At 37.8% G+C, this 26,969-nt stretch overlaps 2 protein-coding genes across 2 annotated transcripts; one reads left to right on the forward strand and one right to left on the reverse strand.

The window, feature by feature from the left end:
- Positions 1-4,909: 4,909 nt before the first annotated feature.
- Positions 4,910-26,969, forward strand: gtf2f2b (general transcription factor IIF, polypeptide 2b). The gene is made up of 8 exons (XM_051119909.1): positions 4,910-5,111; positions 5,977-6,050; positions 6,131-6,149; positions 6,309-6,450; positions 24,205-24,286; positions 24,368-24,467; positions 24,530-24,673; positions 26,339-26,969. Exons 1-8 carry the CDS (start codon positions 5,043-5,045, stop codon positions 26,471-26,473), a joined length of 765 nt encoding a protein of 254 aa, XP_050975866.1. The 5' UTR covers positions 4,910-5,042; the 3' UTR covers positions 26,474-26,969.
- kctd4 (potassium channel tetramerization domain containing 4) lies at positions 13,424-15,367 on the reverse strand. Its single transcript, XM_051119908.1, has one exon. The coding sequence runs from the start codon at positions 14,874-14,876 to the stop codon at positions 14,100-14,102; it is 777 nt and encodes a 258-aa protein (XP_050975865.1). The 5' UTR covers positions 14,877-15,367; the 3' UTR covers positions 13,424-14,099.

The following is a 26,969-nucleotide window of genomic DNA, read 5'->3' on the forward strand; positions in this document are numbered from 1 at the left end:
AGTCCCACCACAACAGTTTGTGTGGAACATTTTAACTCAGATTGTTTTTTTAATCTGATGCAATGTAATACAGGCCTTCCAGAGAGTTTGTTATTGAATGATAGGGCAGTTATAAACTGTACTGGACAGCAAACCAAAGCACTGTTACATGTGAAGAGGGTACAGTCTGACTGTACTGAGAAATAATAACAAACTTGAACTGAATTGACCTGGATATTGACACCATTGTCTTCTGTTGAGCTGAATTTGAAATTTTTTTTTCATAATTAAGGAAACTTAACAACATTGACACAGATGTCAAACTTAATTGAATCAACATTGAATAACGACACTTTTGTTTTGCTGCTTTGTCGCTGAATAGAATTTGATTCGAAATTAGACTTTGCAACGTCAATACTCTTAAAACTGAACTGAATCAGCACTGAACTGACTTGAGCTAAATAATGTAAAACAGCCAATTGACATTGTTGCTTGTGAAGTGAAGATTTACCTCTGAAAATTAATCCTGTCAGGGAGCGGGAAAAGGGCTAGGTTCTAGGGTTAGGTTCATTTTCTGAGGTAAATCTTCACTTTACTTTATTTCTTTGACAATAAATTTTGTCAGTAACTTCGGAAGGATTGAAAAGAGGTCTTTAAAACTAAATCATGTTTGATGTGAACTTTTTAAATAGTGATTTGAAGGGGTTCCTCTACTATGTCATTTGATGGAGTTTTGTTCCTTAAAGGAGAAGTCCACTTCCAGAACAAAAAATTACAGATAATGTACTCACCCCCTTGTCATCCAAGATGTTCATGTCTTTCTTTCTTCAGTTGTAAAGAAATTATGTTCTTTGAGGGAAACATGTTAAGATTTTTCTCCATATAATGGACTGATATGGTGCCCCGATTTTGAACTTCCAAAATGCAGTTTAAATGCAGCTTCAAACAATCCCAAATGTGGTTGTAAATGATCCCAACCGAGGAAGAAGGGTCTTGTCTAGCGAAACCAATTGGTTATTTTCATTTTAAAAAATGCAATTTAAATACTTATTAATCTCGAACGCTCGTCTTGCTCTCCTTGTATTCTGGTTCAAGACAGTTAGGGTTTGTCAAAAAACTCTAATCGTATTTTCTCCCTCAACTTCAAAAATAATTTCAAAATCATCCTACATCGCCGCAGAAGTACCGACCTAGTCTTTGCAAAGTGAACATGCAAAGAAGATCAAACTTTTTCTCAAAAAACATAATTTCTTTATGACTGAAGAAAGAAAGACATGAACATCTTGGATGACAAAGGGGTGAGTACATTATCTGTCAATTTCTGTTCTGGAAGTGGACTTTCAGTGGAATATTCAATAATGGATAATAGACACTTAATATTCAGTAATATTATTATTTGACTGCACTGGCACTATTAAATGAGAACAAAACTTGAACTGAATTGACCTGGATATTGATACCATTGTCTTCTGTTGAGCTGCCTTTGAAGTTTTTTTCATAATTAAGGAAACTTAACAACATTGACACAGGTATCAAACTTAACTGAATAAACACTGAACTAAACTGAGCTGAATAATGACACTATTGTCTTCTGTAGAGCTGCTTTGTTGCTGAATTTGATTTGCAACTGGACTTTGCAACATTAATACTTTTAATACTACTAAAACTAACTTGAGCTAAATAATAGGAAAAACGCAGTCTCTGACAGGATTCCTCTTTTTAACCTCATACTCTGACAGGATTTCTTTCTTTGTTTATTTCATACTTTACAAGAATGTAATAATTCATTCATGTAATTGATTTATTCATTGAAAGTCATTGACCATGTTTCTTTTAAAGTGAAAATTATTAGAAAATTATTTTCCTGTCAGGGAGCAGGAAAAGGGCAGTCTCTAGGGTTAGGATTAGATTCAGGTTCATTTTCTGAGGTAAATCTTTACTTCACAAGAAATGTTGTCAGTTATTTTGGATAGACTGAAAAGAGGTCTTTTCTCCACTGTGTCAGTTTGGCTCCCTGCTGTCGCCTTTGGCTTGCTTTAAAATTCAGTAATATTATCAATTTGACTGCACTGGCATTATCCAATGAGAACATAACTTGAGCTGAATTGAGCTGGACTTTGAAACTTTTGTCTTCTGTTGAGCTGAATTATGTTTTTTCATAATTAAGGAGCCTTAACAACATTGACACAGGTGTCTAACTTAACTGAATCAACACTGAACTAAATTGAGCTGAATAATGACACTATTGTCCTCTGTAGAGCTGCTTGTGACTCTATTTAATTAGAAATTGGACTTAACGTTACTATGTCTTCTGTAAAGCTGCTTTCTAGCTGAAGTAGTTTCATAACTGACGATCTTTGCCACATTTACAATGTTATTGAACTAAATTGAGCTAAATAATAACACTGTTGCCCTTTGTAGAGCTTATTTACAGCTGAAGTCATTTCATTTCAATTTTGCAACACTGTTATTTTCTTATTTATTTCTGTGAAGCTGTTTTGAAACAATGTCCATTAAATATAGCACCATAAATGTGACTTGACTTGTTTTGATTAGACTTTTTCTAAATAAAAACCCACTTGAAGCACCTCAAGAGTCAGATTATAATAATACTACTACATTATGAGGTTAAGAGGAAAGCTTAGCTGACTTTACGGTATTTAACAGAACGTCATGGTAAAAGCATTCATCTCTCATCTGCAAAGTCATCATAAGTGTTTGACCTGGACTTCCTTCTTGGCTCTATGAGGAAATGCAACTGTTTTTATGTAGTTTCACATATTTCTTCAAGAACTTTAAACACAAAGCATCCTTTACACACAAAACCACTGACACAAATCTCTAACAGTATGCCATTCACTTGTGTCTAAAAGAAGTCTCAAAGACGGGCCTTTTAAGGTGGAAGCAAAACAAGTCAAGCAATTATGAAAATGATCTAACTAACTTCTTAATTGCATGGAAAGTTACTGATATATGTGCAAATATTGAAGCAGGTTTTCCAAGTTTACTAACTTGAGCTTGTTTATTTATAGGACACGTGAATAGGCAAGGTAAGTGATTAGAGGCATTAAACGACATTATCCGTTTTTGCTTGAAAACTTGCTAAATTCCTCTCTTGTGCTCTGTGAGGCCTCCTGGGTACATGGCAGGATGTTCTAACACTATTCCGTTATGTTTTTGTTTTGTTTTCTAATTCACATCTTTCATTTATTCCTTACTTGTAATGATCTTAAAATGCCGAGTCTGCAATCATTCATGACTAAACAAACGCAGCTCATTCCAGAATCCTCTACCTCATGATATGATGTCCTTAACAGTGCCAGCAAGGACGGCGCTCCCTTCATTTCAACACTCTGTAATATGTGAATAATCTCAGCAAAGCTACTTGCTCAGAAAAGGTTTGAACTCACAAGAAATATGAACATGTGGTGAAAGGAAAGCATTTTGGCCTATGAAAGATGTACTTTGTACAAACCATCTGAGTCAAACGCGAACTCTATGTTCTTAAACCAGATTGTTTAAAAATAAAATTATGATAAAAAAGTATTACGTTTTAAGGCACTTGGAAGAGTCAGAAATGTTTGATATTAAAAACTAAAGATGTAAATAAGCCTCTTTGACCATCAGGTGAAATAATTATATAACTCTGAATGAGGCTTTAAGCTTTTCGGCAGTTTATTTCTATTTTATCTAACTATTATTAGTATAAATAATCTTTTTTGGATATATTGAAATGATATCAGGTAATACAAATGTAGACAATATTAACACTTCCTAACTACTAAGTCTTCACTTGCATTTTGAATGGTCTTATAAATGCTAAATGCAGTTTGCTGTGTTGTTCTCAGGCTTTCAAAAACAGGCCCTGGATTTGAAGACTATGAAAACAAATAAGGGTCAAACAGCTTCATCTAGTGGCGGCTTCGTGAGATTTTCTTTTACTGTTCACATTTAAAATAAAAAAAACAGATGTTTGGATTTTAGCCATTTAGGAACGTTTCTGGTGAAATAATTATATGTAGCATGAATCCTGATTTGTGATTTTGTGGTTTTCATAAGAACGCATTGCTTGCTTGGAAAACTCAAACAGAGTTAAATGAGTCAAAATATATTTTAATAAATTGCAATTTTGAGGCTGTTATATATTTATATCAGTTTTGCACTCTTATGTAGCCTCTAATATTAGTAGGGATTATTAAGATTAAACATACTTATAGTTATATATATGACCCTGGACTACAAAACCATCATAAATAGCACAGGTATATTTCTAGCAATAGCCACAAATACATTGTATAGGCTAAAATTATAAATTTTTCTTTTATGCCTAAAAAATCATTAGGATATTAAGTAAAGATCATTTTCCATGACAATATTTTGTAAATTAATTTTTTTAATTAATTAGTAATATGCATTGCTAAGAACTTCACATGGACGGCTTTCTCAATATTTTGATATACATACATATATATATATATGTATGTATGTATATCAAAATATTGAGAAACTATTGAGTTTAAAATATTGAGAGTATTAAGTTTATATGTATATATATATATATATATATATATATATATATATATATATATATATATATATACTTGATGTATGGTTTGCTAGGATAGGACAATATTTGGAGGGTGCAAATATATATATATATATTTTTTTTGCACCCTCCAAATATTGTCCTATTCTAACAAACCATACATCAATAGAAAATTTATTCAGCTTTCTGTATGCCACTTAATTAATTACATTTAACTGTTTTGAACATGGCTGGTTAAACTACACTCAAATGCTCAAAAACGACTCAAAAACTCTGTCAATAACTATTTTGAGATTATCTTCGAATGGATGCAATGTAAAGTAATTCTAATTTCTTCACATGGCCACTAGATGGGGATAAATAGATGTATAAGTCTTTCAGAAGACCAGCAGGTTCATGAGCTAAATTGTTCATGTTGACTACATATATAGCGATTTGCCTTTCAATAACCAAAAACATTTTTAACTTACTGTAGTTCAGTAAAAGCTTTTTTGTTCATAGCACAAACCCTCCAGTCATGTCAGACAAAGGCCAAGACGTCGATTTAACTAGAGCCAAACAAAACACGGGAGTGTGGCTGGTGAAGGTTGGTGGTTTATCAGTCAGTCAGTCGGTGTTGGTGCTGAACATTTGGAGAAACAAACTCTGGAGAATAAAAATATTGCGCTTAACCAACTTCTTCTGCAGAGAGATGAATCAACGTCGCGTTATTTGTACTCTGATATATATTTTTCCGATTTTGTGCTACAAAAGTACAAAAAGTCTTTTGAAATCCAGAACGTATCATGTTACTAAACCTGCCCAAGTTTTAGTAGTCATGGGTAGGTGAGATGTAAACAGCAAGATTAAAAGGAAACATGGACGTCAGTTAAAATTTTGTTAACCGGATTTAATTGTTCAAAATTATTTATGTATCATCCATACTAAAAAAAGATGGTGTGTGTCACTCAACATGCATTAATTTTTTTATGTTTTCGAAATTTCCATTTGTCACAGAGTCTTTAGTGATTTCAACTCTGTTGCTCTTGTCTAATTGTTTAAATGAATAGTGGTACCCACTCACATCTATTTTATCTCAAATTTGGAGGCATTATAAAAAGAGGTGTGATGGTGATCAGATGTCTTAGATTTACAGTGAAGGATGAAGCCAAGATGCATTCAAGAACCAGAATCATTGAGACTTTAGTGTGTTTTTAAAAATATTTTGATCCTTTTTTAGATTAGTAAGTAAGTAACCAGTTAGCAACAACCCAGAAAACCATAGCAACATACTAAGAACCACCTTAGCAACTGCACAGCAATGCCATAGCAACCTCACACTATATGTATCATCAAGTTTACACTCACATTTGCCTGAGAAAATGTAAACATGCAGTTGAATAATGAAATTATTCAGTACTCAAATATGAGCAGACAAATAGCTAAATTTAGTCGTATTCGCTTTTCCCTAGGTTCCCAAATATCTTTCCCAGCAGTGGGCAAAAGCAACTGGACGTGGAGAAGTAGGCAAACTTAAAATTGGAAAGTATGGTCTATTTTTAAACCTTGTTCAAAATAGACATTTAGTCTGAAATCTTTCCTCTCATGCTTTTTAATCTCTTCTAGAGCTCAAGGGAAGACGGCGGTAAGTTTTATTAATGTTTTTAAAGACTTGGACTGTTTGCTCCTCATCTTTTATTAAGATGTCAGCGCTGATTTGCATAATTACTATGATCTGACCTTGGGCTGTGGGGAGATGTGATGTGCTATTGCTTATGTAGACGCTGATTGATGGTTTCCTCAGGTGTCTTTCACTCTGAACGAGGAGCTGACAGTGGTGGAGTGCTCTGGGGAGAAGGTTTCGTCTGTGCGCTCCCCTAGAGAACATCCCTTCACCATACAGACGGTGGGCGGTCAGACCCTCGCTGTCTTTACGGAGACTTCAGGTGAGGATAACGACGCTCTCTGATAGTGTGAATAGTAACTGGTGTAAAGAGCTGTATCACCTGTGATAAGAAGATCAGCAAACAGTTAAGTTGCTAGTTTCTCATTATTTATACACAGTAAGCCGGTACATCTGCCAGTACAAATAACTGGATGGTATTTGGCTGTTTTGAAATTATCGGCATTAGCCAATGACTGTGCCTGTACTTGGCTGATCGACCGAATTAATCATTCCATCTAGTGTTAGTTCCAAAACCCAAAAACAGCTTTGTTAATGGGTAATATTAAAATATTTTTATTGTGCAAAATACAATTTCATTTAACACATTTGCTCACTTACTTTTCCCAGCAATTTTGTGTAAATATTACTGTTGTAATTAAGTTTATTATTAGGGCTGTCACTTTAACACGTTAAAGGAGAAGTCCACTTCCAGAATGACAATTTACAGATAATTTACTCACCCCTTTGTCATCCAAGATGTTCATGTTTTTCTGTCTTCAGTTGTAAAGAAATTATGGTTTTTGAGGAAAACATTTCAGCATTTTTCTTCTTATAATGGACTTCAATTGTACCCCTGATTTTGAACTTCCAAAATGTAGTTCAAATGCAGCCTTAAAAGGGTCTAAACGATCCCAGCCGAGGAAGAAGGGTCTTATTTAGCGAAACGATCTGTCATTTTTTACGAAAAAAAAAAAATTGTATACTTTTTGCAGCACAGGCTCTGAGATGCGCGTTCACGACACTACATATTATTTATTACATTGAAAGGTCACACGGAACTACAGACCCAGTGTTTACAAAGCGAACGCACAAAGACTAAGAAAGTGCAAGTAAGTCAAACGCTGTTTACAGACAAAAAGCTACAATGATGTCGGACGATTCTGAAGTTGTAGGAGAAAATAAGATGGAGTTTTTCGCCATTCTCTACCTTTTTGAGCCGGGGTACAGACGATGAACTTAGACGTGATTCGTAGTAGTGATGGGAAGTTCGGATCATTTTAACGACTTGGACCTTAGAGTCTCGTTCAGCAAAATGAACAAATCTTTTTTTCAAGTCATTTCATTCATTTTAGCAACATATAATTAAAAAGTTACGTGTTACTTCCCTAACACATTTACTGCTTACACAAACGCTGATCACACTACAAACAAGACAAAACTATGCTATAAGAAACAGAAAAGATTAATTCATTTTTTACCTGGGTCTTTAGTCTATGATTAGCTCACCTCACCTCTTATCTGACAAGTTTTCAGGTTTGAGTCGTTTGTTCATCACGTGACAGCCCCATAAGATAAATGAACGACTCGAAAAACCCGAAGACTCGAAACAGGTGAACTAATTCCAGTACAGAACCTAATAGGATGTTGCGCATGCGTGACTGAACGAATCACTCACCGAGACGACTCGTTCTTCATGAGTCACATTAAAGATCCGTTCAAAATGAACGAATCATTCAAGGACACGCATCCCAGAGCCTGTGCTACACGAGCTTTTGTGCTTAAAAAGTATACACATTTTTATTTTTCGAAAACAATGACCGATCGTTTTGCTAGATAAGACCCTTCTTCCTCGGCTGGGATCATCTAGAGCCTTTTGAAGCCGCATTTAAACTACATTTTAGAAGTTCAAAATTAGGGGCACCAATGAAGTCCATTATATGAAGAAAAATCCTGAAATGTTTTCCTCAAAAACCATAATTTCTTTACGACTAAAGATAGAAAGACATGAACATCTCGGATGACAAGGGGGTGAGTAAATTATTTGTAAATTGTTGTTCTAGAAGTGGACTTCTCCTTTAACTTAATTAATTAGTACATTAATTAGTACACCAGACCTGTACATCATCTTATATTTCATACAGTTGATTGTTGACAAATATGATGCAGGGCAACAACTCTATAAATGCAGTTATGCCCTAAAATTCAAGATATTATTGCAAAAAAAGCCCCTGTATGTGTTTTTGTCTCATATTTATATCATATGATAAGCGAAATCACACCAGCAGCAAGAGCAATATCACAGGAGTGCTGATTTTGTCCCGATCTATCACAAGTTTAATTGTGATTTATACAACAGTTCAGTATATCAGAAGTTGATATTGTGTTATATTTTAAACACAATATTCTGTGTTTTGCTCTATTTTGCAGAGACCATATTACCTTTAAAGCCATAGCAGAATTGTTGTGCGTCTCCGAGCAACACAGCGATGTTTAGTTTCTGAATGAATGTGCATTTTGAATGAATTGTGTGAATCAATGATTCAAAGGCCCATTCACATAGATAGCCATTTACTTCTTTACTGAATGAATCAGTTGTTTGAACTAATCATAAAGGCATTTATCGCCACCTGCTGGCAGATTTAGTTTCTTATTTAGAGTATCATTTCATTAAACAAAATAATAAACACAAAAAATAAAAATGAAAACATTAAAGAGAGTTCATCCAGAAAATTAAATTCTGTAATCATTTACTCTCCCTCATGTCATTTCAAAACTTTCTTTTGTGAAACATCAAAGAATTTTGAAGACTGTTGGTAACAAAGCTGTTTTGGTTACCATAACTTTCATTTTATGAACAAAAAGTACTGAGATGTTTCTCAAATTATCTTCATTATTGTTCCATAGTTTATGTTTACTAAATGTTTGTGTAATTAATTTTATGTTAAATCAAATCAAATATTTCTTTCTAAAACTACAGTTTGTAATCTCTACTTGACACTTTCTCATTTAACACAAAAATAGCTTTCTGATCTCTTTTCTAATCTTTTGTGGGTATTTTCACACTTAATTTTATTTTGCGATTAATTAGATTAATTAATTGAAACATAATGTAATTAATTAGATTCAAAATTGTAATCGACTGACAGCCCTATTTATTATATATATTTGCGTTGTACTCTAGATATCAGCATCAGTCATTAAAAAATCGAATCAATTTATAACAGCTAATTTAAATAGAATTGTAGGAGTTTAGGAGCCTTGCTGTACCCAACAGGATGCAACAACATAATACTGTTCTAAAATTTCTGAAAGAAATTAATATTTTAACTCCGCAAGGACACATTAAATTGATTAAAAGTGGCAGCAAATACATTTATAATGTTATAAAATATAAAAATAAAATATTTTTATTTTATGCTGTTTTATACAGGAAAAAATGTTTTCACAAAAATAAAGCAGCATATCATTTCAACATTGATAATAATAATTAATATTTTTCAGTAGCAAATCAGCATTTCAGAATGGTTTATGAATGATCATGTGACACTGAAGACTGGAGTAATGATGCTGAAAATTCAGCTATCACAGAAATAAATGGCATTTTCAAATAAAAAAATTGTAATATTAATTTACAGTATTTACTGTATGTACAGTTTTGTTTAGCAGTTCATGTACCATGACTTGCAGCATTTTACTGTTTATTTTGGACAAACAAATTACTTAATGCTGCAAAAATTGTACATTGTATAAATTTGTGGTTATCAGATTACTTTACCACTGCAAAGTGAAACCCTAGTAAAAAAAAAAAAACATGTCATAATTAATTTTGAATCCATTTATTTCATTCTAAGTGTACTTCAAATTCATTAACATATTTACTGACATATCACTTTATTTGGAGTAATTCTTTACTGCACCATGCACATTCTTAATATTATGCCTAAAATATGTTTTAATATCACTATTATTAAGGATTATATGATCTCTAAATAAAGTGTACCTGAAGTATACTTGCAATAGTTGCACTTCAGCACAATCAAATATACTTTAGTATATATGCCAAGTTCTGTCATAAAACTCTAGATGGCGCAGGCTGACGGGTTGTTGGGTTTTTGGGCTGATGGATTGATGGGTTGATGAGTTGTTACTGTAAACTGATGATATTCAAAGCATTAAACGACTTGGCACAAGCTGATTGGTTCATGCTGCATACGCAGCCAATGAGCTTGCTGCTTTACATTTAAATGGCTGGTTAGCATCTTCTAGAACCAGTGCTTGAAGTGGAAAAAAAGAAGTGCCAGTACTCCATGTGACTCTGAGTACTGGCAACATATCAAAAGTGCCGGTACGCAAAACGCTAAAATACAGAAGTGCCAGTACTGCGTACCGGTGCGTACCAGCCTATTTCAAGCACTGTCTAGAACAGTTCGTAAAGTTCCTCTGAAACCCTCCACCTCCCCAGCTCCACCTGTATAGATCTGCTACGGGTTATTACATACGCTACTTGTTAAATACTCACAGCACTGTATTGGTGTATGTATTGGCAGTAGCATATTCCTGTACTTGCTTGCAGCAGCAATAATAATCTACAACAACAGCAATAACCAACAGCAGCAACATATCTATGCCACCAAGATCAAATACATTAACATTGTCAAATTCATTACTATGCTAAAAATTTGCTAGAGTTGTCATGAAAGAACTTTGGTTGGACCTTAGCACTACTTCCGCACAATTAAAGTGCATTAAGCACAAAAAGTAGTTGTTCTAATTTAGCAGACTTTAAGTAAACCAATTTATAGTATATAATTGTAGGGTATTTTTATTAAGCACATACAAATGTAAATGTATTTGTAGTGTGCTTAGCACAAAATAAATGTATATAATTATTATTATTTTTTTTCACTCTGGAAGATTTTTTATAAAGATTGAAGATGAAGGTCACCGTCGTACAGTGTGCTTCATATGCACAGCATAATAATTCAAGCCTTACTAAAAATCGCACAAGGCTAAGTATGGAATTGCAATCATTGTGTTGTGCGCTTTTGTTCACTTATGATTTTTTTTCCAGTTGTCTGCTTAGCGCTCACAAGCCCCAGGTATTGATTAAGTGGTTGCTAAGCAACAGGTTGGCCACAGAAGTTGGCCATGAATAGAGGCTCTACTTGTTACAGTTAAAAGCTTTTTCTGGGGGTGGAAGGGTAACAGTGTCTTTTTCTCAGTAAGTTATGAATTGAAATGGTTCGGGGTATGAAAAGCTCTCTATTGGCTAATGCAAAGCATAAACACTCTTCTTTGGTATTACTTTCCTTTTTAGTATTGAAGAGGACTATTTGAGGGATGGAGGTCACGTCATTGTGCAGGCAGATAGCAGAGAGACAAGGTTTTTGAAATCTGTCGTAAAGGGCAAAACAAAACCTCCGCAATGAGGGTGTGCATGCTTAGCGATGGCTTTGAACTGGAGATCTGTTTGTTTTATTGACCTTTAGTGACCCTAGGTGTAATGCATGGGATTCAAACTGTCCTTGGCTCTGATTTAAAATGCGGGTATTCTTGTGTATGAGTCTTGGGTTATCATTTGGTAAATAGGAATGTTTTTCATTTTCAGAGAAAGACTTGCACTGTAAAAGCTTTCTCTGCATTTCTTTTGTGAGCGTTCGGTCTGTCAGAGAGCAGCAGCAGCGTATGGACCAGGTGCCGCCAGGTGTGGAGGAGCTGCTGAGACTTTGATAAGCTGTCAGGGTTGAACATTTTTTCTTACTTATTAAGTCCTTCACAACGATAGGTTGAAGAGGCAGCTTGACTTGATTGACACGGCCACTTAAAGCCTGTTGCCAGGTTAAAGTTTGACTCGAAGAATACACTACTCTTTTGAAAGTCGCAAAAGCTCATTTTGTACATACAGTAGCGCAGATTTCCATTTGTGGCTTTAAATAGAGATGGCGCTTTTCAGCTCGCACAAAAGAGTCATGTGACCGCAGTAATCAAGGCTGGATGTTGGGGGTTGAGAAGCTTGTTTTTCTAGGGATGTAAACATGTTTAGTGCATTTGGTTGGCATTCATAATGACAGAATCTGAATATTATAGACGCGTAGGTTTGGTTTGATAAATACCTGTTGAATATCAGAAGTCGGCGTGAAGATATGCAAGCTTTGTTTCCTGCATTTTTCTCTTTTCCGCCTCTTTCTGAAACTTTGATTTGCCGTGCTTTTCTTTTACAGATGGCCTTGACTGTTGCCCATTTGACGTCGCTCTAACATGGCGGTGTGCCGCTATTCATGCTCGCACTTTGAAAAGTACATTAGCAGGAATTTTATTCTTCGCTCTCGCTCTATTCTCTCTCGGTGCGGCTGAGAAATTGGTCTCTTAAGGGCATACGAGTCCTTGAAGTCACATGTTTGCCTGACCATTAATTTTGATCAAATTGAGAGGCAGCCATTAGTCATGCCTCCTTGGGAGCACATGATGAGAATCTTTGGCTTCTTTTTTGTTATGTAGGAGTCTCATTTGCCTGGCAACAATTGGATGTGAGACTAATCCATGAATATTTCAGCTGTTAATGGGTTTCTTCCATTTGAAATAAATGCTCCCGCTTACCAGCACCCTCCCGCAGGTCTCCAGTCCCCTGCTGGCAGCGGTTTAGAAACACATCAGCCGGTGACGACGGCTAATAAGCCCTGCCGTGTCTCATCAAATATGAATGACTGATATCTGCAATTAAAAAGGACCCTGTTTTGATGTCCACACGACAAACCGTGGAGATTGAAGGTGTTTCATTTTTCCCAGTGTTAGAAATGTGCTTCAGAATCATTTTAATGGGACTGCATGACAAGTTTGATGAAAACAGATGGGTACTAGTGTGGAGATGTGGGCTAATCCAAAGTGAGTGTAACCATATGTCTGCCTTTGAATATGTTTGAAGCGGCCGACTTAGACCGTAACTGAATTTAGCTGCGTGTGGAGCTGTGCTGTTTTTTAGAATTACTCAGCGCTCTGAATGTTCTGTTGCAAAACTCACAGGGTGATTGATCTTGATATTTTTTCCACCGTAAGGCTTCTGGTTCTGACTAATGTTACTGCACTTTAAATACATTTCTTTTCGGTTGTTACTGGGCTAAATGAGTGTGTTTAGTTTTCTGGGAACGCAGAAGAATCGCATCAGATGTTGTTTATGAATCAGTGCACACGTGCTGAAATATCAGTGGTAGATGTATGTATGCCACGTGCTCTAAAAATGATCAAACCCATTCGAATTTGGATCAATGCTGGAGGAAATTTAATTTTAGGTCACATTTTGCTGCATAATATTGCAAACTTACAATTGAGGACAGAGTATCTCTCTTACAAGCCGACTCCACAGCAAATAAGAAAAAATAAACGTAGCTCTATTTATACAGCCCAGCGTACATTCCACAGTTCACAGACAAATGTAGTGTTTGTCAGTGTAGATTGTCACCTAGAAGATGAACCACAGTCACAGTCAGTTTCTAAACATTTCCACAGTATTTCGAATAAATTATAATGTGGCTTTATTGTGCAAGACATTCACAGACTCAAAATTACAACCTGTTGTTCACTACGTGTTCACGTTACCAGAAATCACAAAACTTGCGCACAAATGTAATGATCGCTGCACTCAGCCTTTAGATTCCTGCAGTACTCTGCAATTCAGATTCATTGTCATCACAATCATCTACTGTTGCTCTTTCTGTAAAAACACCTGTGAACCGAAGACGACTACAAACACAAACCAAAACAAAACCCCACAGCACAGTACACATCATCTCTCAAGGTTTCTCAAGGCTGTCGTGTAGAAGCAGGTTAGCGTAGAGTATTCCAGAACAGGTTTTCGGTTGAGGACGCTGGTGTTTGTTGACGCAAGATGGTTTTCAGCAGGTCATGTGGTTCATGGCGACGGCTCCGCTCGGGTCACTTGACAAAATGCAGAGCCTCGCACTGAACCACTGATCCACGATTGCTGTCTAGGCTGGTGAGCAGGCGAAAGCCTCCTTTGAGAGCGAGCATCACCGTCTCCAGCTTCAGACACTCGAGTGTACACACAAACGTGCTGTCCTGCTTCAGCACAAGCCGAGAGCCCTGCTCCGACTTGATGAAATGCCGAAACTGGATGATGTTGGACGACACCTCGAACTCCTCCGGAAAGCCGTCCAGGCGGCTCTTGGAGATCTGCACCAGGCGGTTCTTCACCTTCTCGATGAAGGTGTTCTCGCTGCAGTAGACCCGCAGACCCTGCGAGCGCTCGTGGCTGTCCGTCACCTCCAGGAAGGCGGGCTCACGCTGCGCGGCCTGCTGGTGCTCCCAGTCCTGCAGGGCTTGGGTCAACTCGCTCAGCCGGTAGAAGTCGGCCTCGCGCCGGAGCAGCTCAGCTTCCTTGAAGTCGTCAGGGAGCACCAGCTCACCCAGTCGGAGGAAGTTCAAGACGTGCCGGAAGATGGGCCCATCACGGTCGATGAAGGTGTTACCCATGGAGTCCACGTGCAGCACGGGCTTCTTCCCCGTCACCATCTCTTCCAGCAGAGAGCCAGGGTGCTTGGCCAAGGTGTGGCGCTGCGCGGCGTACAGGTAGCCCCCCACGTTGATGGTGATGGTGCCGGAGGAAGGTTTCTTGAAGCTCTTGCTGGGCTGCAGCAAGTCCGGATTGATCTGTCTCAGTTCACTCTCCATCCTTCTGAGGTTCCATTCCATGCCGTGCCTCACACCCAGCCTGGCGGAGTGTGTGGGGAGTGCGCGCGTGAGCGGGCGGGCGGACAAATAGGAGCGCAGCTGAGCGGCGCTGGCATGGAGCGCGGGAGCCGTGTGCGCTGCCAACGGTGTCTGAGCCTTTCACAGCCACGCAAACGCACACATATATGTGTGCGCGCATGCACTCGCAGTGGGAGGAGGGGTGTTAAGGGTGGGCTCTACTGCGTCAGCGGTGTGGGCTCGGAAAGAGCGAGCATTTCGCTCGCTGCCCTCCGCTCTAAAGGCTGAATTTAATCACCTTTCCACTTCAGCGCCTCTCTGGCTCTGGCTCGGCAATTAGCGCTGCTGCCCTCTGATGAAAGGACTCCTCGGTTGGGTGGTGGCACGTGAACTCCCCGAGAGGGCCGAATCACAGGGATCCCACATAATGAACTCCCTCCGATGAGTGCGAGATGTTAATGTTTTCGCGTCTAGCGTGTTAAGATGTTGCCTTGGAAAGCCGTCCGTGTGATGTGCCGACAACTGGCAGCTTTATCGCCAAACGAGAGCTGGATCGAGTACAGTGTAGGTGTAGTTATGTAAATGATTCCCTAGTCTTCATATCAAAAGGGATGAATGCATTGAAGCTTTCTCACTCTCTCTGAGAGGCTTTGAGGTGCTCGCAATGACCCAGTTGTCGGCGCAGCCGAGAAGGAGCCTTTGACAGGGAAGCCTACATCTTCGCCTAAGCCTAAGTCATGGGGACTGAGCCCGTAATTGGCCCCAAGCCGTCTTTAAGGGAGTCTTACATGCAACCGAGATGCACAGTGCTGTGTCACCATATAAGGGTTGAGAACCCAGAATCGATATTCCTAATATAATTCTTGGGATGAGTCTTCATCTGTCACAAAGTAGACATGCCCTTAAACAGCAGCAAAAATCACTGATATTTTTCTCAGTGATGTCACTAAGCGATGACAGCCTGTCAGTCATTCTTGAATGGCGGCACCTCTGTGGTAGCCCCAGGACAGGGGAGATGGACCCTTCTGGGATGAATTTTGTTTGCGCGTACGTCATCGGCAGCTGAGACGGGGTGGAGGCTTATTCACTCTGCAAGTGCTGAGGTTGATTTGGCTTTACATATTCATCAGATGGATTAAATTGGATGTTTTCACACGTGCTTCTCACTTTTTCACTCAAGGAATATTTAAAAATATTGCATCATTGCATATTTTATTTTGCAAGCAAATTTGTCCTTGCCTCTGTTGTACGCACTTTGACAGCTGGTATTTTGATTTATTAAATCACTTCAGTTTTACTTGATATGGATGAGGTTTGAACAGTGGCACAGTCTCAGACTCGTGTCAGATCGTTATAGCTAACTAGATCTCTGGATAAATTGATGTCACACAAGCCTATTTTTTTGTGAAGAATCAGATTGTATTAAATTAAGACAGGACAATATTTCCAAAACTAACTGGTTAATTAATTGCATTAAAAATCGCAAACATTTTTGTATTATAGCTTTTCTGAAATGTTGTGTTTAAATATGCAGATGAGGCATTGTCTAATTAAATATGCTAGAATTTTAATATTAAGAAGTGATAATAACATTGGATAAAACCAGGTTCAAAATGGTTTCAAACAGGGGTTTTGAACACATTTTAGGAAGAAAATGTTGCATTAAATCAGGCAAAAGTTATGGACAATTCTACAGAATTGGTGCAAACTGCTGTCCCACAATCAAAAAAACACATTTAAAAGCATTTCAATATTCAAATCCTAGATGTTTACTTAGATCCTTTTATTATCTATTGAAATCCACAATAATATTTAAAATATCAGTAAGCTTAATAGATATAAAATCATCATTTATTGTGTAATTTTTATTAGGAGGTGGCTGTCCCGAACCCTAACCCCAAATTTCAACTTACAAAAATGTTTTATTCCATTGCTGTTTTGGAAAATACCTGTCCTGCATTTTTAATGTCACTACTAAAACAGTGTTTTAGTCCATTGGTTGAGACTGATTTTAACTCCACCCCTACATTTATGATCAGGAAATATTCCTGTGTCCCTCTCTCTCATAGCTACATGGTGATTAGATAGGCCCCGTCATTTTGAGGTAAATGTGTTCAAAAGTCTGAAAAATCTGTGTGTAACTTTAAAGAATGTCACTACCGAACACCATTTTTTTATAATTAAACACACTATTCCATAACATTTAGTTTTTATATGTTTACAGAAAAACAACCATTGTTTTTGTTTGTAGTGTCTTGGATTCAAAATTGAGCATCACCTAATTAATATTCAAAAGCTAAGCCTTTGCCATATTGTGATGTCATAAATGGCATGTCTGTGCACCCCCGGCACCGACGCCATGTTCCTCTTCATTTTTTTAAAGTGTTTGCCGCCCATGCACATAGCCATCTGATTACAGATGCAGTGACAGTTCATTATGGTCATATATGACTGATTATAGTTGTTATAGGCGATGGCTCGGTCACGGTTTAATCATCATGCGATTACTGGGTTTATTCATCTGCATTTGAATTGCAAACAGGGTTTAACTATGCCAGAGAAAATAGTGGGTGGCTGACCTGTTTTTTCTCATCTATCTTTTTTATTTTAATTAGCGCACTTGTTTGTTCAACTTGAAGAGGCCCAAATTGATTTCAGTTCATCGGTGGCAGACTGGCACAAGCAGGCAAATGTAGATCAGAGCACATGGATAGGGGATATTAATTGAACTGTGCAGAAGTATATGACGGCTTGACAATAATCGGAGGCAAAGTGGAGCAAATGCTGTGCTTTGTGGCCAGATTCATAATCAGTTATGCATATTCATGAATCTACAATGGCCAAAAAACTATTTGGACACTCAAGTCATGCATTACAAAACAGAATAGCAAAGAAAGTCCTAAGGATGATAGCTTAAGCACACGTTTTGACCCTGCTGAAAATCAAAACAAAACAAAACAATAGAAACTATCACAGAAATTCTAATGGTTTCCAATACAACTAACATTAAAAATGAACTTTTAACTCTTAAAACCATAAAAAATGGATTCTTGTAGTGTGTTTTGAAACGTATTCCATTAAGATTTAAAGGTTTTAACAAGCCACCAATAAAAGGCGACCAATTACCAGTAGAGACCAGTGGGCACCATTACAGTTTCCATTAAAACCAGTACAAGTCCCATTATAACCAGTAAAACCATTACAAATTCTGTGACGATGTCTATTGTTTTTTGAGCAGGGAAAGTAAACATTTAATGAAAAACTAGCCTTAAATGATAGATGTACTGTATGGATTATATGGATGAACACAAATTAAAACTTTGTTCCCATGATCGATCACATTTTATTAATTGTTCCGTTTTTGGAGAAATCATGACTACTTTGTACTAATTCAATCCCTCGTTTTAAATCATGTCTACAAAACAGGGAACAAAACACCAGTACAATGTGGTATTAGTACAGTTTACTTAAAACTAGCATACAGCTGAAGTTATGGGAGCAAATTACAAACTTTTGTGGGAGCAAATTACAAAATTTTCGGAGTTGTTTTGTAGTTAAAAATAGCAACAGGTAGCGCTAGAGGTTCACAGAGTGCAGCCATTTCACGTCATTGAAATTATGGCGCCCCCCATAGCAGGGTTGCCAGGTTTTCACAACAAAACCTGCCCATTTGCTACTTAAGACTAGCCTAGTCGATTTACAGAGCGGTAAAATACACAATTTTTTAGCTGGGTTCCCCTTATTTAGCTGGGGCTAAATATGACGTTATTGGGGTTGCTTTAAACCACAGACATGCAAATCAACCCACAGTAACAGTGTTAAAGTAGCCCAATTCCACAGAAAAACTGCAGACTTGGCAACACTGCCGCGTAGTCCAAAATATGCATGAAATGATGTGGATTTTATAAATAACGTAAGCCTTTCATTGGTTTTCTACTACATATTTCAGTAAGAAACATAATTTATGTTATATTAAGCCATACTAGTCTTAAAGGAGAAGTTCACTTCCAGAACAAAAATTTTGATAATTTACTCACCCTCTTGTCATCCAAGATGTTTGTGTCTTTCTTTTTTCCGTCGTAAAGAAATTATGTTTCTTGAGGAAAACATTTTTGAATTTTTTTCTCCATATAATGGACTTTAATGGTGTCCCCGAGTTTGAACTTCGAAAATGTAGTTTAAATGCAGCTTCAAAGGGCTGTAAATGATCCCAACCAAAGAAGAAGGGTCTTATCTAGAGAAACGACGGGTCATTTTTGAAACAAATTGACCATTTATATAGTTTTAACCTTAAAATGCTCCTCTCGTCTAGTGTGCTCTATGCATTATGGTTTAAGAAATTTACAGTTTAAGGGTATGTCGAAAAACTCCCATCTCATTTTCTCCTCCAACTTCAAAATCGTCCTACATTGCTGCAGAAGTACCGACCCAGTGTTTACAAAGTGAACGTACAAAGAAGATCAAACGCTCTTTACAAAAAAGGTAAAACAGCGATATGGGACAATTTTGAAGCTGGAGGAGAAAATGAGATGGGAGTTTTTCGACCTAACTGTTTTGAAACAGAACGCATAGTAAATTATAAATTGTATTTTTTTTTTTAAGAAAATAACCATCATTTCACTAGATAAGACCCTTCTTCATAGGTTGGGATCGTTTAGAGCCCTTTGAAGAAATTGCATTTTGGAAGTTCAAACTCGCGGTCACCATGGAAATCCACTATATGAAGAAAAATCCTGGAACGATTTCCTCAGAAAACTTCTTAAATTTCTTTATGACTGAAGAAAGAAAGACAAACATCTTGGATGACAAAGGGGTGAGGAAATTTTCTGTAATTTTTTGTCATCCTGCATGGTGCATCCTTGCAATTCAAGGTAATTTATTTGATAAGTTACCTTGGAATAAAGTCAGTGTGAAAAAAATCCTTACCTTTGTGCATTTTCTTTGTTTGTTTGTTTTCTCCCAGGCTTAACAGCTGAATTTTCTTAAGTAGGAATTTAGCTTTTATGTTGTTGTCATGGAAACATTCTGATTCAGAATAAATTGGCAGATACGTATGGCTGTTCAAATGGCCACATATGAGACAATAATACCCTGCACCCTTAAAAGCATTTACCTCAAATCATCTGCCCTTCGGATTGAACCAGGCAGTGAATGCTTGCTTCTGAATAATATTAGCCTTAAGAATCACCTCGAGAGCAGTTGAGAAGCTTTCATAACCGATGCAATGAAATTCATGCATTTTTAATTGCGACTTAAGTATCTAAATACATTAGGGGCTGCCATACACGCTGTTGTTTGTGAGATTGGCAGCTGGAAAAAAAGTACCCTTGCTTGATGTTTGCAATACCTGAACAGTGTTATATCAAGTGCACGGCGTTTCAAAGCAGATGTGGAAATGAAGCCGGCAGAGATAGAGCGGAGGGAAATTGTGCCACAGACATGATTTAAAAAGCCTCTGAGGCTTATTATTATTGTACTGTCATATCTCATCCCAAAATATCTCTCTCTACTCCCTCAGAGTCCTTTAAAAAGATTACAACTGTTATTGTGCTCTGGCAAATCTTCTCAGTGTTTATGGCACTCCACAAATTTCAGAGCTGAAAGGAATGAGGTTGAAGCTCCGTCGGCTAATGAAAAATCTTAATTGAAAAGCATAAATTAAATGCTGCGGTGTCCTAAAATGAGGCGCTTGGACCGTGCGCAATACTAGGTGCGTTTGGAAACGATCACAATCAACAGGCGCCGAGGTGAGCGCTGAGACCTTGAGGCGCTGAAAAGGCTTCTTTCTCTGCTGTTGTGCGCTGATGAAGAGACTATGGGGATTGAAGCTCTGCCTGCAGGTGGGTGTGTGAGTGGAGATGGAGAGGTTGTGTCCTTCTGAGGGCTGGGGATGTTATTGCTCTCGTCTCTGAGGAAGTCAAACTGGTGGGATCTTGTGAGGAGGCGGAAGGCCGACCCCCGTAACCTCGCTATCATCTCAGCATCGGATCTGCTGCCCACCATCGATTCGAGCAACTCGCGCCACCCCCAAACGCAGTCCTACTCCATTCAGAGCCAGCATTAATGCATCTCGGGCTGATTTTAAATATGAATCCTGTGTGGAAATACTTATGTAACGTTACCAGGCCTTGTAAGATGCGCGAGTCACGTGACGCTCGGGGAGGGACGGTGCAGAGGAGATGCGAACTTTGAGGTCTCTCTTTGCCCTGACCCCTCTTCATAGCCTCCAGGTAATTGCGAGGAAAATGGATGCTTTGTTGAAGTTGTGAAACACAAGTGGGCGTTTTTATGGAGTTACTCCAACAAGTGCTCTAACACTCATCTGGCAATAATTGCCAATAATTGTGCGCATTAGTGCAGCTCTGATGGATTTTGTGAGTGAAATATTCCTGCCCTTTTAAAAGGCCTCGGGGACAATAACCACAAGGTATTACAGGCACCGCTGTACAATTAACACAATCAATAGAAGCTAGCTAAACCATTAGGCCGACTTCGCGGCGTGCCATCAAACGAGCGTGCCGCAGCACAATGCCGTCCCGCAGGAGGGAGGCTCATTGGGGTTTGATTAAACTCATCACTCGTGGCTGGTTGACCGTGTCGTTTTTCATGCAAAAGTCAAACACTTCAGAGTAGCGCCATAAAAACTCCTGCCTGAATCACAGTATTTCAATTGTCAGCTTGAAAGAGGGGTTTCGTGCTGACGCTTTATTAGAGAGTGCTTGCTGTTGAAGTGTGTTAATGTTTTAGCACAATGTGAAGCCATTAGCTTCGCTCGCAGAATTTTGATATTTTTAAACAGATTTTTTGCTTGTCCTTTGTGCGAGTGTGTAATGCATGACACATGGCTGGTGCATCTAAAAATGTAAATCTGCTGAAAACGTACTAACCCTCAGGCTGTCCAAGATGTAAGTAGAAGAAATGTAGCATTACATCACTTGCCCACCAATGGATCCTCTGCAGTGAATGGGTGCCGTCAGAATGAGAGTCCAACAGCTGATAAAATCATCACAATAATCCACAATTAACATCTTGTGAAGAGAAAAGCTGTGCTTTAATAAGGAAATCCATCATTAAGGGGGTCGTGACATGGATTTTTAAAATATTTTTTTAATATCCTTGAGGTTTACTTACAATATTAATAAAGGTTTTTCCACATATTTATTACATATTTTCAACCCTCATTCTAAAGGGCGGATCATTTAAGGCTTCTCAATAATCAGCCACTGTTATAATTGGCAACGTCATCGCATATGAAACAGTATCAACGCCCCATCACTATTGCATGTGTTTTGACAATATAATCAAAATAAAACGGTCATTCCAGACAAAGCATTATGAAATAATTTACTTACCATTTGTGATGCAGCTGGAGTCAGATCTAGTACTGCTTCATCTTTCAACAAATGTTTCTTAGTGAATTCTCCATGACACTGTTCCTTGTTTACAAAACAAAACGTTCTTATCAATCCTCAGACACGATCTGGGATGTCATTAAAAATAAACTATCCTCGTTTACCTTACGCTGGGATCCTTCTGATATCTGTACAAAGACGTGAACGAGCTGTTCAAACCAAACGCGTCAAAGTGAATGTTCTTTCACTCCATTTGTTCAGTTGACGACAGACTTGAGCGTGTGGACTGTGTCAGAAAGCGAACGCGCATATGTACTGTATCCAGTGTAGACAAGAAAATAGTAATTTCTGTTTACTTGTAATTGCTATTTAATGTGCCAGGGTGACGTCACCCATGGCACCTCGGATCCAAATAACCTTTTTAGAGCTTAATTAAATAAATTCTTAGTTTAAAATGAGGAGGACGATTTAAGCTATGAATCTTGCAGGATGTTTTAATGGTACAAAGACCTCTTATATGCCTAAAGATCAAGTCAAATTTGATTTCACATGTCATGACACCTTCAAGGCGAATCAACTTTGAACTGTTGCTTTTGGACAATATATGAGTCCATAGTACATAATCGTCCATCTTCTGTTGTCCTCTCACATATCTCACAAAATCCACTCACATATTTGTTTTTTGGAACTCTTTTGGAACTGTTTTGAAACTTGTTTTTGTTTGTAAACATTGCTTGATCTGTGCATGTTTTTCTACTGATTCAGATTAGACAACTTATTCACTGGAGAAAGCAACATTACAGATAGTGGCATTTTAGCCGGCAGCAGTGGTTTGAAGTTAAAGGGTTTCTCCACTCCAAAATGAAAATTTTGTCTTTAATCACTTACACTCTTAAAAATAAAGGGGCTTCGTGATGCCATAGAAGAAGCTTTTTTGTCTAAATGGTTCCATAAAGCTTTAACATCTGAAGAACCTTTCTGTTTCACAAAAGGTTCTTTGTGGCGAAAGAAGTTTCTTCAGATTATAAAAAGAAAGAAAGAGATGGTTCTTTAAAGAACTTTTGACTGAATGGTTCTTTGTGGAATCAAAAATGGTTCTTCTTTTAAAGCACTTTTATTTTTAAGAGCGTACCCCCATGTCGTTCCAAACCTGTAAAAGCTTTGTTCGTCTTCAGAACACAAATTAAGATATTTTTCATGCATTCTGACAGCTCTCTGACCCTCCCATAGACAACAATGTGTAATTAACAGTACTCTCCAAAATGGCGCAAGGGTGACGTGGAGGAGGCAAATTGTTGAATAAAGTTTGTCTTTGCATACTAAAAGTATTCTCGTAGCTTCATAAAATTACAGTTGAACCCCTGATGTCACATGGACTATTTTACCGATCTCCTCGCTACGTGTCTGGACATTGATCGTGTTAATTACATTGCTGTCTATGGAAGGGTCAGAGAGCTGTCAGGATGCATCAGATATCTTAATCTGTGTTCAGAAGACAAACAAGCTTTTACATGTTTGGAACGGCATGGGGGTAAGTGATTAATAACAAAATGTTCATTTTGGGGTGAAGTAACCCTTTAAAAACATTTAATTATGGATTTGTGTATTACAAGCATGGAGCTTTTCACTTTACAGGACATTAACTAATGGATTGGAGTGATGTGGATTGCTTTTGGATTATTGTGATGTTTTTATCAACTGTTTGGGCTCTCATTCTGACGGCACCCATTCACTGCAGAGGATCCATTGGTGAGCAAGTGATGTAATGATAAATTTCTCTAAATCTGTTTTTGATTAAGAAACGGACTCATCTACATCTTGGATGACCTGAGGGTGATTACATTTTCAGCAAATTTCCATTTTTAGGTGAATTATTCCTTTAATAAGTGAATAATTCACCAAGAAATGAACATTATTAACTCATAAATAATAATAACAAATTCATTTTTGGGTGAACTATGCTGTCTTTTGTTTTTCAGACAAGCTGGCTCTTGAAGGCATGGTTGTGCAGCGAGCTGAGTGCAGACCTGCAGTCAGCGAGAGCTACATGAAACTAAAAAAGTAAAGCAAAGTTTGATCACAATACTTCAGTCTTGTCAAATGCATTTGATTTGAACATCTAGATGTGTGTTTTATTCACAGGCTCCAGATTGAAGAATCCACCAAACCTCTTCGTTTTTCCCAGAAGCTTGAGAAAGCCATCACAACAAATTACAAACCTGTGTCCAACCACAGCCATAATGTAAGTGTGTGTATAAGTGAATAAGCAAACGAATGCTCTGGTTTGCTAATGCTTCTGTTCAGGTGGAATATGAGAAGAGAAAGAAAGAGGAAGGTAAGCGTGCAAGAGCTGACAAGCAGAAGGTTCTGGAAATGCTCTTCTCTGCCTTTGAGAAGCACCAGTACTACAACATAAGAGACCTGGTGGACATCACGAAACAACCAGTGGTAAGTTATTCAGCTAAAGGCAGTTGAATGTGAAAACAGTGCCATTATATAAAGAGCCTGTGCCTCCCTTTCTGAAAAAGAAGTACACTTTAGTGTACTTTTAAAAATAGTACTTGTTATGGAAGTAATACACTTTAAAAGAATATACTTAAAGGGATTGTTCACCCAAAAATAAATTCTGTCACTAATTATTCTCATTTACTCATTAATTATTAATTACTCTCAGAACTTTTTGTATTTCTGGGCCTTGAACATGTTGCATTGCTGTCTGTCCAAGGTCAGAAAGCTCTGGGATTTCATCAGAAATATCTTAATTTGTGTTTAAAAGATGAACAGGGTCTTACGGGTTTGGAATGACATTAGGGTGAGCAATTAATGAAAGAATTTTCATTTTTGGGTGAACCATCCCTTTAAGTGCACATCTCTTTTGCAAGGGTTTGTCAAAACTGATGTTTGTTCTGTTAAAGGGTTCATCGAATGCTCATTTTCCACAAGTTGATATGATTCTTTAGGGTCTTAATGAAAAGTCTCTAATATACTTTGGTTTAAAAATTCTCAATGGTTGTGTAAAACAACACCCTTTTTACCTTGCCAAAATCAGCTCTGCAAAAATCATCTCATTCTGGTCGTGGCTGCTTTAAATGCAAATGAGCTCTGCTCGCCCCGCCCCTCTCTTCTCTCTGCGGAGTGACGAGCCTGTTTACTTTAGCCGCATTTAGCCGTGTTTAGCCTCTAAACTTGCTAACTAGCACATTATTAGGAAAGACGATTGCAAAGATTCATAAAAAACCCCTTATACTCACTTCTGCTGTAAGGCGCATTCCCTTCACAAACGTAATCCACTTCATCTTCAGCAGCTCAGATGTTGGGCGCAAATGACGACCACTATGTTCATTATTACATCCAGCAACACAACACCTTCAATCACTCAATCTGAGATATTCCTGTCTAACTTACATCCGTGCTCCGGCATCGAAACAAAAGAGAACGGACTGTTACAGCTGATCTGAGGTAAAATGCTCATGTCAATCAAATATCGTGTGAGCGGCCTCTGTTGGTGTGACGCAACAACGACAGGCATCTGAGAATGGCTCAATTTTAAAAAGAGAATATTATTTTTACAGATTAATTAAAAACCACTGCATGGATTTTTATCATTATAGGGTAGATTTGTACATACACTGCCAACACACATTAATGTTCAAACAACATGTAAAAGTGAACTTAGCATCCGACGACCCCTTTAATGGTAATTATGAATCGATCTTCTCAGTTGCTTCTCTGTCTTATACACCAAGTAGCAAGAAATCGCAAATATTCTGCAAGGTCTTGGTGTTGATTATATTATCATAGTTAAGTGAGCTTTTGATGATCCTATGAATAACTGCCACTTGACTGCTGCCTCTGTCTCCCTGTAGGATTGGCGAAATATAAATGTGATAGAAGTTACATGAGTCATAACTTAAAAGAAACTAAACAGAACTGAGTAAGATAATTGTTACTTCCCACAGTGGTCTTGCCATTTAGTGAATAGATTACATTAGCGAGGCTAAATAAAGAATTTAGCACTTTTCACAAAGTTGTTAGAGAGATGTGATGAAGAGTTGCATGTATGATTATATTATGGCGGCATACGTTCACCCTGTCTATCTGCTCTTTGTCTAGATTTACCTGAAGGAGATTCTTAGAGAGATCGGCGTGTATAATTCCAGAGGGCCTCATAAGAGCACCTGGGAGCTGAAGCCAGAGTATCGCCACTATGAGGAAGGACAAGAGGATGAGGAGGGGAAAATGGAGTAATGATCTGGTTTACATAAGCCTGGGTTGTTTTTTTTCTTTCTTGTAACTGGTATTTGTTTCTGTGCCAGATTTGGTTTGGTCTCTTGTTCATAGACCTTGATCACTCCCAGGTGGAACGAATGTTAGTATAAAAGAAATGAAGATAAACTTTTTTCTTGAGTTACATAATGAAGTGTTTCTCTAAGAGCGTTATGAAATGAATACTGTAATTTGCATATGACTCTTACAGTCTTCAGAGTTAAGAGCTCTTGTGTTTATGGTAACAGAAGCACATTAATAACATTAATGAAAACGCAGTCACCCTTTGGACTTTCCATTAGTTTAATAGTTTCATAAATCTCGTCAGTAACAATTTAAAGGCTGAGCAAATAAACACATCTGTCCTGCTGGGCAGGAATAATTAGATACAAGAGTAAATTGCATAAGATCACATGCGGGTCACACTGCACCATGAAACTGAGGTAAAACGAAACTTGCATTGCAAGGCGAAGCCTGT

Source organism: Labeo rohita, chromosome 9 (assembly GCF_022985175.1).
Source record: "Labeo rohita strain BAU-BD-2019 chromosome 9, IGBB_LRoh.1.0, whole genome shotgun sequence".
Lineage (NCBI taxonomy): Eukaryota > Metazoa > Chordata > Actinopteri > Cypriniformes > Cyprinidae > Labeo > Labeo rohita.